The 11,324-nt window shown below is 35.1% G+C and overlaps 1 protein-coding gene across 1 annotated transcript in view; it reads right to left on the bottom strand.

Annotated features, from left to right (window-relative positions):
* Positions 1-2,431: 2,431 nt before the first annotated feature.
* Positions 2,432-11,324, bottom strand: part of Tmem26 (transmembrane protein 26) — a 43,697-nt gene continuing 34,804 nt past the window's right edge. Inside the window, exons 5-6 of the mRNA XM_078041571.1 lie at positions 7,010-7,086; positions 2,432-4,340 (exon numbers count right to left, since the gene is read on the bottom strand). Coding sequence (XP_077897697.1) covers positions 3,949-4,340; positions 7,010-7,086 — 469 coding nt within the window. The 3' untranslated portion in view covers positions 2,432-3,948. The remainder of the gene's footprint in view (positions 4,341-7,009; positions 7,087-11,324) is intronic.

Here is an 11,324-nt window from a genome sequence, read left to right as displayed (position 1 = left end):
ATTGAAGACACATTGCATATTTTCTTCTAATATTTATTGTTTTCATTTTCCATCAAAATCTTTAATCCATCTGGAATTTATCTCTATATATTACATGAGATAAAAATCTAACTTTATTTTTTCCAGATGGATTGCAAAATTTCCCAACATCATTTATAAAATTGGTCATTCTTTCCTCACTGGTTTGAAATGCCACTTTAATCATATTCTAAATATATCAGTTATTTTTTAAGCCAGAGCTTAAAAACCATAAAGGAAATGAATTACAGTAGAGAACAAAGACATGAAAAGTAGGCAAAAAATAGATATTGAGATAAATTGTGCACACACTATTTAATGTCTATCACAAAATACAAAGTTCAATCATACAAAGCCCAAAAATAGTATAAATATAAATACTGAAAGAAAATATACAGTATTCCGGTAAGAAAGATTCTGAAGATGGACACCCATAAACTATAAGGCTGTAGCAGTTAATTTTTCAAACATTGTTTAGTTATTCCCATCATATACAAAGTTATTTGAGCTTCAAAGCTGTAAAAAATCCTCCAGCTGCCTGGTTTAACTCTAATCAGATATTTCTGAGAGCAAATTAGAATTTCTCTTAGTAAAAAGCAGTGTGGAATTAGAAAAAAAATGTATATACATATATATACACACACACACTATATATGTATATGTATACACACGCACACACACACATTGTCTCTGTCTCATAATTCAAGACTGATTTTACTTTTGCATCTCTAAGGCTCTGCAGAATCTTTAACTAGACTTCCTTGGAGAAGATGGAAGGGAGACAGAGCCTGGATCTTGCAGTTCTTTCTCTCTTGTAACAGGAGAACTGGATAAGAGTTATCAATATTAAATGTCAAAGATGATGAGCATCAACATTCAACTCTGAAAGCTGGTAGAAATCCTAGAGCATGTGTATCTCCAGTTCTTGCCACCCCAGAGCTCTAAAATTTTTCTTTCAAATAACAAGTTAATATCTAATTTTACAATGGTGAATTCTGATATTTCTTGGCTGTATCTTTATGGCTATATAAGGTCGAGTGGAACAACAGAACCAACGGGGGAATTTATCTAAGTCTCTTCACTGGAAGATTAGAAAAGATGTTTTTGACCAATTCAAGGTTTTTATTTTGTTATCACAACTTACATAAAAATTAACAGAATAATCAAAGGAAAAATAGTTTACTAATATTACCATGCCATCATGTCATCTGAGATTCATTCCAAAAGGGTAAAGAAAACACAAGAGATGGTAAGGAGGTGTTTCTGCACAGTATTATTAAAACAGATACAATGTGGTTTTCTCACAAATGGTATTTGTAGAAAGGATGTGGGATTGAGTTTAAATCAAACAGTTAAATAACAACAATGGCAACAACAGCCACAACAACAAATAACCCCTTTTCTTCAGTGGTTGGGAATTGGAATGTGCTGTATCTAGGGTTGGGAGTTGACATGGCTTGTATCACACTATATAGATGATGTGAGATATTATCTTATTAGAAATAAACTGGAAACAAGTCCCAGAGTGTCAACATATAGGAGATAAACTGACATCTAGCCATTGTATAGCAAACACTTGACAGTCTTCAACCATTACAAGGTTTAGCAGTTTATAATAAAAATATATAATCAAATTAATAATTTTTTAACTTTTCATCGGTGATACAACCTGGGCTTAGGGATCTTTTCAAATTAACTAAACAAATATAGATTTATTTTCCCCACTGTAAAAGCAGCCAGTCTATAGGAGTGGGAGTACTGGCAATTAGGTTAACAAATGCTGCCCTGAGCAGATTTTCCTGGGAAAACTTGCAAAACATGTGTCTATTTTTGCCACCATTAATTGCCTAGATGGTCCTGGTGCTCTTTGACTTCCTGGCACTCTAAATAAAACCAGATTTTTGGACAGGCTTTTTCTTTCCCAGGGCTTTGGAGGAGTGCTAATTACAAAATACTTTATTTAAACACTAGAAACTCATTCAGAAACCAAGCCAAGTCTCAGATTTGAAAGCACTTAAAAATATCTTTGCAACAGCCGTACTACTTTATACTTTATCTATTTTTAGAGGCTCAATGTTTGTTTTTCTGGAATAAAAAAAAATTAAAACATGAAAAGTATGCCATGGGCAAATCTGCAATAATAAGCAGCACATACATGTTGTGGAAGAAAGTATTCAACATAAAATAGTCAACACAAAAACAGATTCTGCTGAGGCATTTTTATAAATAGCAGTTATTATTTTGCTTTCCATTGCTAAGCAATTTAAATAACATGCCCTTAAAAGTTGTCAAGTTCTGTATTTCATATAAATATAATTTCCTGATCTTGTATAAAATTATTGTGCAAAATTATAAATGTATTCTGTTCAATTCATCTGTAATTTTACAATCATGTTAAAAATGGAAGCACGAGGAAGAAAAGAAATAGAATTTATTGGAAAATATACATTGCTCTGCATAAAACCAGTATATGTCTCTAAAACTTTTTTATCTAATTATTTAAATGGATATCATGTCACACTTAGATTTGTATATAAAATTGTCCCAAACAGTTGTCAACAGGCTGCACCCAATCAAGGGCATACCCTGCCTTAAATGTCCCTTTGAATTTCTGAGCATACTAATATAAGAAGACTTATTCTTTGAACCCTCAAAGAACCGTTTTGGAATTGTTTGCCTCAAATAATTATTGCTATATGAACAAGTAAATTTTTACACTCTATCTTTAAATACAACAATCACTTTAAAAGGATCATACAGAGTCCAGAGATGTATAAAGGGAAAGAATGGCTATTTCAATAGTGGAAAAACGAAGTCCCAGTGTGAGCAAATGAACCGCATTTCCTGATTCCCAGGATGCAATGGTAAGTTGCTACTGACACCAGCATCCATCAAGGGCAGTGGATGGGGCTGATGTAACCCTCCATCCTCACATTCTGGAGACCAAAGCCCAAGTCAGTTTCAGTGGTGGCCATTCAAGGAGCTGCAGCTATGTTTGCTGCTGCTGACAGACACCAGAAACCATGGTAACACTTAAGGACCCAAAACACCTTTATTCATGGCTCCTGAGCTGTCCTGGTTCAGCTCACATGATGCGACTTGGCAATACAGAAAACGGTAAAGTGGCTTCAGAAAAACACTGATGAATACTGCAAATCGTATTCAGAGTGGAAATTGTGACTATTCTAGCATTTTACCAGTATTTCCTGCTTTGCAACCAGTAGATACGTAACTGAAATGGCTTGCTGTGAATTTTGTAGTACCCAAGCCAAAAGCAATAAAATTTCTGTAAGACCATATGTGCCATGACAGAATACCACATCAGCCCAGAAAAATGATTTTCGTGGGAAGGCCTGTGTAGCGATGAATACGGCTCTGTATGATATGGAAGCTGGGCAGAGATTTTCTCTGCTTCCAGCTCACAATGAGGTAATTTTAAAGGCACTTTTCCCTCATTTGTTCTGCATTCACTGAATGTACATTTTTTGATGTCAGAGGGACATTGCAGAAAAGATTAGACGAGATAGTCTGACAATGCAGCCAAAGTTCAAAGCTTCTATATTTTCAGGTAACAGCTGCGACAGTTTGTCTGCACTAAATCTTTCCAGGGCATGTCACCGCAACCCTGTCCATAGCTTTTGAAACAGTTCAACACAAACAAATCACTTAGCTATTGAACAACTATCACATCAGATACCATCACAAGGAGGTTGTAGCCATAGCCACTAATCAAATGCTCCTTCCATTCCATCAAAAAAAAAAAAAAAGAGAAAATTCTTCTGCTTTGACTTAAGATCACTTAACTATATTCATGTTGTTTCTTTGAAAATTACCATATGCAAAGACTGGGGGAAAAGAAGAAGGTGTATACGTCTGTAAGAAGAAAACAAAAGTCAAAATCTGTAGCTGCTTGCTGCAGAGAAGAAATCACTATGGTGTCAGATGGGAGTCCTCCGAGGTGACTGGGGAGGCCCGCAAAGGAATGGACAGGCCCTCCTTTGACTCAGAGGGTTGAGCCTGGTATCTGTGCTCTGCCTTGGGGCCCTCTGATGGGTGCCTCAGGGAAGCATGGAATCCCAAGGCCAACACCACCAGGCGGTAGAGGTGCAACACCACCACGAGGAAATTCTTCACCGCGAAGAACACCAGCATTTGATTGATCACTTTAAAATAGGTGATCAGTATGAGCCTCACCACAAGGAACGGGCCATCTTGTATGAAGAGGGTGATTCCGATGTTCCACAAAGAGGAACTGCACTGGCAGAAGAACTGCTTGATGTATCCCCGCCTTGTCACAGCCAAGGGGCACTCGATGTGATGTACTGAAACCACAAGACAGACCCATGAGCGGACCTCTCTTAAATGTAGAAATGGGAGACAGATGAAATCAGACAAGTCAATGACCATGGGCCCTCTACTAGTAAATGGTGGGAAATGACTCTGATTTAATTTTGTCTGGAACAGGTGAAAGCTCTCTAGTCCTTCCCAATGCATGGGTTTCATTAACTGAAAAAAAAAAATTTTCAAATCAGCCTCTAGATCTCACTCTGAGGAAGCCTCAGTTACATAGAGTGTTAAACAGAGAATAAAGAATTAAGGAGACTGCCCCGTGTGTCTTGGAGGCCTGCACTGGAGGATGGCCGTTCAGAAGTGGACTCAAGGCCTCATCTTGGGGAGTCTGGCTGCGAGATAATGAACAGCTTATTTCTTGCCTCAGTTTCTTCCTTTGAAAACTGGGATAACCGTCTGTGTGAGGACAGGGTTTTCTACTCATTGGTTCATTTTGTTTTAATTAGAAATGACACCTCTGCTTCTCTTCCCTCTCTCATTCAATCTTCCCTTTGGAATGATGAGTGGCTTCCTGGACTGTTAAATTTGACAAAGTGTACCTGAGTCAGATCATTCTAGAACTTCTCATTAGTATCTACCTATTTTCTTTCTGACTGACTCAGTCATATGTGTAAAATGTGCTGTGAAAATCCAAGCGCTTATAATCAAATTCAAATTTAATTCATGTCAAACACATTTTTCTAATGGGGGAAGAGTCCAAATAAATGCCATTGTTATTTTATTTTGTCCTAATTTCTTATGCTTTTGTTTCACAGTTTCCTAGAAAGACTGGATATAATTACTGATTTTCCAGTTGTACAAAAGGAGGTCCGATCAACAGATGAACCTTTTTGTTTTAATTTCTAAAATGTAAATTTAATTCAGGGTCAAGGACAGAAAATAATCCTTTTATAATAATGAAGCCTTGCATTTGGAGTTTTCAAACAAAGAATGCCTTCCTTTACTGGAGCCTGCAAATATTATGAAGCTGCTTTGATATGGGTGAACATAATGTACTGTTTGTTGGAAAATACAATAGTGATTTAGTCAGAAGTAACATTTGGTCTTTGTTTTTCTAACAGCTGCATAACATTATCACCCCTGAAAATTTACAAAATTTCTTTCTTAAATAAAAAAAAAAATTTCTTAGCAAGGCTATAAACCACAAGATATGAGAGGATGAGGATAAGCATAGTGAATGACAAAATAAAAACCAACATAAAAATCAGTAACGGCTTTTCCTAAGAAGTAAGAGTCCGGAAGTGGCTCCAAGAGGGCCCTAAAAGTATTACTGGGTACTTACAGTGATGGGCCTGAATATTCTATCAGCAGACCAGATGACCAGCTAATATTCTATCAGTTGATTAATAAGGATTGTGCACCTTCTAGGGCACACTCTAACAAAATCAGTGTGTGTGTGTGTGTGTGTGTGTGTGTGTGTGTATGTTAGAATATAATTGTTTGTCATTAATAATTAGTAATTAGGTTTTGGTTTTTTGAAAAAGCTCCAGCAACTCTTTCCATCTGTTCTGATGACAAGTTTGTTTTGCAAAGTGGAAGCTAAGATCTAAAATGGTCTCAGTTATCTGAGCTTATCGAAGTGAACCAAAAAAAAAAAAAAAGTTAAATATGTTAAATATGCCTGTCCTAAGGATTCATTCTAACCCTGAGACCAGCACCAGCAGATAGAATATTTAAAAAAAAAAAAGCCAGACTAAGAAAAATGTAATAATTAAATTCCAGAATTTCTCCAAAGTGAGGAGTTACCCAGCAGAATTGCAAAACTCCATGGTACCGAAAAGCTGTGGTATGGCTCCATGTCAACCCTGTCCAGCTGAACTTTCTGAGATGGTAAAAATTTCCACATCTTTACTCCCATATCCATATCCAATATGGGAGCCACATGTGGCATTTGAGCACTTGAAATGTGGCTAGTGTGACTAAGGAAATAAACCAATAGTTTTACTTAACTTTAATTAATTTAAATTTGAAGAGCCACACATGGCAAGTGGCTACCATGTTGGGCAAAGCATCTGTACATCCTTGCTACTATGAACTGTCCAGGAAAAAGCTTGCTTCTTGCAAAGTCTTTAAGGTTTATATATGGATTCAAGTAAAATCAAATGTCATTACAAGGGCTGCCATGGAGAAAAATTTTAATTTTTCATTTGTGGCCCTGAAACATCTATTATTCCCCCAATACATGGCTCTTACATAGGAACAAAAATAATCCCTTACAAATATCAAAGAGATACTACTTTTATGCCAGGAACTTGCTAGACTCTTTATAAACTTTATGTTCATCACAAGAGCCATCAACCCTCCCTATCATGATTATAATTGCATTTCATGGTTGAAGAAACTGAGCCACAGACACACTAAAAAATTTTCAGGGGATTTTACAGATCATAAAAGGTGAATCCATTATTTTAGTGAATATAAAGTTGTGTGATTGTCCACTGAACTATCTTCAGCTCATTATGCACCAGTGGATCCACTCATGGCTTTCCAATGTTTCCATCTACTTTCCTCCTAAGCTGAACTATAACTAACTCTGGAATATCAAAATGATAATTCTCTCAATTGTCTCACTAACTTTAGCAGAGTTTGCAATCAAGGGTTTTAATCTGATGTTTCTTTGCATAATTATTAAGACGTTTACCTGCCAGGTCCAGTGGAAACTGCAACATACTCCATGTCCATAAAGCAAGGATGATACAGACTAGCTTAGGGTTATTCCTAGAATGCAACAAAATTTTAAATTAGTAATAAAACATATGATCACATGCAGAGTATAGAAAGTTTCTCAACCCACATATGAATCTATTCTTAATAAACCTCTTACAACTCGGAAAAATATGTAGGTGATATAATAAATCCATGAAAAAATCCATGCATAAAGGAATAATGAAAAAGAAATGAAACATAAAAAATATAAAACTTACACTCAACATAAGCATGAATTATGATAAAACCCCTTGTTCCCACATTGCTCATCAGTTTTACAAGAGAATGGAAACATTATGGGAGAGAAATATAAGGAGGAAATGTTAGATATTGACATGGATGTTGAGAGGTCTGACTTCAAGAAATTTCAGGGGGAGACGCTGATGATTCTTCCAGGATTATGAGTGTCTAATTGAAAATGTCTCCCAAAGGGTAAGATAATGCTTAAAATTAAAAAGTTAAGCATGTGAAAGAAAAGTGTCTTTAGGTGGAAAAAAATGGGGTGATAAATAAATATTTGATAAATAAAGACTTATACCAGATACTGGACTGTAAAACAATGAATATGTCTATTTCATCTACTGCTGTATCCTCTGTATCTAGAACAGTACCTGGAAAGTAACAGGCTGTAGATATAAATATATAGATACAGTTACACACACACACACACACACACACACACACACACACACACACACCCAAGGCTTCTTGCTTGCTAAGCAAGCTCTCTACTGCTGAGCTACTTCCCAGCTCAGGACTCAACATACATTTATTGAAGGAATCATTAAATATACACAAGGGCCTGTGCTTGGGCCAATATACAGATATATTAGAGCTAAGAAAATGGTGTAGAAGACTAAAGTCAGAAAGACTAGGGGTAATGGAAATGCAAAGAATATTTTAAAAGTACCAATGTCATTTTTATTTTTAGCAAGAATACAAATGAAGTTATCAACTTGAAGTCAGTGATGAACAACAGATTTTTGTTTCTCTTTTGTCAAGAGACATTTTCAACTGGAGAGGGCTAGAAAAGCATCGGGGAAGAGTAATTGAAACCAAACTAAATAGGGTGATTGTGAGGGATAAATGCTTCAAGTGTTGAGACCCTGAAAAATAAAATTTCAAAACTCTGAGAGAATTTGTAAATGAGATTTTCTGAGCCATCGTGATCCGTCTTGGCAGTTAATGGTGGAGACAATATTGGTGACAGGAAAAAAAAAAAAGCCTCAACTTCCAAAAAAGAAGCAGAAATATATCTTAAAATACAAAAGGCCCATTAGTTTTAATGCCTATTTAGATTATACAAGTGATTCTTCAAAAGATTTCTGAGAACCCTTATAGAAGAAGACAGTAATTACCAAGAATCAGCACAGGTTCTCGGTGAACAATTGCAGTGCTCTAAACTTATTTCATCTGCTTCCTTTTTAGAAATAGAATTGGATAACCAAGCAGGTGATGCTACATAAATTGATGATAGACATTTGGATTTATAAAAAGCTTCCTGGAGAAAGTTCCCCAAATGGTCCTATTAACAAAATTAAGAAATGTTCTGGGTGTGAGTACTTCAAGGCTGATTCCTAACTATGTAAATGACTCCCCAGGAGTCCTCTGATGAGTTGCTGCAAGATCACTCTCTGATTCTGTTCTACTTCACATTCCATCAAGGGCCAGGTTGACAACACTGATGGGAGAAAGGCTTCTCACAGGCACATGTGACTAGGAACTTTGGCAGAAAATCAGGAATTAGAAAGACACAATCAGAATTCCAAAAGATGGAACTGGATAAACCTAAATTAGAAAGAAAGGATAGAAGAGAGAGCATTTCAGAAGCAGCTTTGAAAAAGGCTCCAGGGTTTTTCCTTACTCTTACATAATTATAAATCCACAGGGTGAACTGATTTATGATTTTCCAAAATCAAATGCAACTGGCCAACTCACAAGAAATAGAAAATCTAGAATTTTAAGTGGAAGTGCCTTTGGAACGTGGACATCATATTTCTCTCTTTGTAACATCCGTATCTATACTCATTTTCTATACACAATAAGTGCCTGGATTTTAAAATAATGTTACCTGTAGTTTCCAACCTTGAGACTTGTGTAATAGGCAGTTTTCTAAATGATCACTTCATGATCTCACTTGATTCTCATATCAACTCAACAAAGTAGGCATAATTATCATTCACATTTGACTAAGGAGGAAACTGAGTCATAGAGAATCAAGGTACATTGTCTAAAGTAACATGGTTTTAAGAATTAAGAGCAGAAAATTTCTACCATTACATTATGCTATTTCCAGGAATGGAATGGAAAGTTTTAACCCTACTCTATTCTATAATACTCAGAACACACCTGAAATATTATGTATTATGCTTCATGGTAAATTTGTAAATTTATTTGTTCCAATGGGGAGAGACAACTATGCTCAGGGAATTTGGAGCTGTATTAGATGTGGATTGCTTAAGAAACTGAAAACCATACAAGTTTCCTTTAAAGTTTTATTTAATATGTTTAAAGGGCTATAATGAAGAAAAGAAAGTAAACATATCTCTGATTTCACAGGGACAATTGAGGCTCAAAGCATCTGGTTGCATCTGTAGGAACCCAAATTTCATCACAACAGAAGAAAATACTTTCTAATAATATTAACTCAAACCTGAATAAGTTGCTACTTAAATCCATATATCCTGTAATAGGATTTTTCAAATAGACCTACAGAAGAACTTGTTAATGTTTTGGAGAGGACTTTTCAGTAGATGCAAAATAGATTTTTCCTAAAATGGTCACTTCTGAAGTCTTTTGTAATCCCAAACTTCAATAATTCTCACAAAAACTCATATGCAATTTGTCTTCAAGGCAGTAGAATGTGGTGGTAATGCATGGGATCTAGTAGAAAGTGATCAGAATTTAAATATCAGCTCCCACTCTCTCTAGAGAAATAGGATGAGGGACTCTCATCCTGGATTGATCAATTATAAGCTACATGAATATATAAAAGTAGTTTATCATCTGCATGTTTTATTTTACCCATCTACACTATGAGGATAACCATAACAATAGCTATTAGATTTTATTTGTTTTAAGTGTATTATTTTACTATGTTAGAGATAGAAAGATTTTGGAACAACACCTAACACAGGTTAAGTGTAAGAGAACCCTGCAAGTCAGTTTTATTTTATTACAGGTAATTTTGAGACTTTCTAACTATATATATTTTTTTCTTATAAAATGGAGATAATGGAAGTCTCAGCTCATAGGGCTACTTTAAGTGCTAAATAACTCATTAAAGAACTTCTTGGCACACAGCAAATGACAAATAGGCATTACATTCTTGTTGTTGTTATTATTATTATTGATGATGATGATAAAGATGATGATGTTAACTTGCTTCTTATATTCTTTCATGTCTCAATTTTATCCTCTTAGGAAATAGGGACAAATTATAGCCTAACCTTGCCCTAACCTTGCAATAATGAATGTTTATTTTTACACATACATATCTATCCATATATAAAATAAGGAAGAATAAAGGTATTGGGAAAGATATTGGTAAAAATTTTTAAAAAATCACATTGTAACAGCGGGTCTGAAAATTTTAAAGCAGACAAATATGAATTATTGAATCACACAGTGAAATTACTCAAAAAAGTTAAATATTGGAATGAAAATAAATCACTGAGCTAAAGTTACAAAAGTCAAGATTTTCAAAGGAACTTGGGGGTGGATTTATCCACCATGGTTCCACGTGTATAATCCACCTTCATGCATGTCAACTGAGGAGCATGGCAGGCAATGGCCTTCATAAAGAGAAAAAGATCTTGAGAAGCATGATTATTGATGTATCAGTTTCCTACTTGGAAGGATAAAAACTGGCATTTGGTGGATCAGCACCCCATCCTGGGCTGCAAATTAAAAATAAAGTCATACTTTTCCAACTTGCTTAACTAATTCTTTCAGGAAATATAAATATTCTTATAAACAATGATAATCAGTGAAGAAAATTTAGCTAGCTTTTAAGAAGTCATTTGACAAAAAACATAAAGAAAATAAGAAATACATGAGAGAAGGAAAAAGAAAGAAAACAAAGTGTAAACTAGCCTCGAAGAAATGCCTCATTAAGCAAAATAAAGAGAAATTAAGAAAAAATACAGTAAAAATACAGTAAGATTCTTCTTTGTGTGCTAAAATACAATGAAATACCAGTAATGTTATGGAAATAGATTTTCTTCTTTGTAAATGATTTGTATTCAGCA

This window comes from Ictidomys tridecemlineatus, chromosome 1 (genome assembly GCF_052094955.1).
Source record: "Ictidomys tridecemlineatus isolate mIctTri1 chromosome 1, mIctTri1.hap1, whole genome shotgun sequence".
Taxonomy (NCBI): Eukaryota; Metazoa; Chordata; class Mammalia; order Rodentia; family Sciuridae; genus Ictidomys; species Ictidomys tridecemlineatus.
Note: the sequence above shows the minus strand (reverse complement) of the source record. Positions and strands in the feature narration are given on the sequence as shown.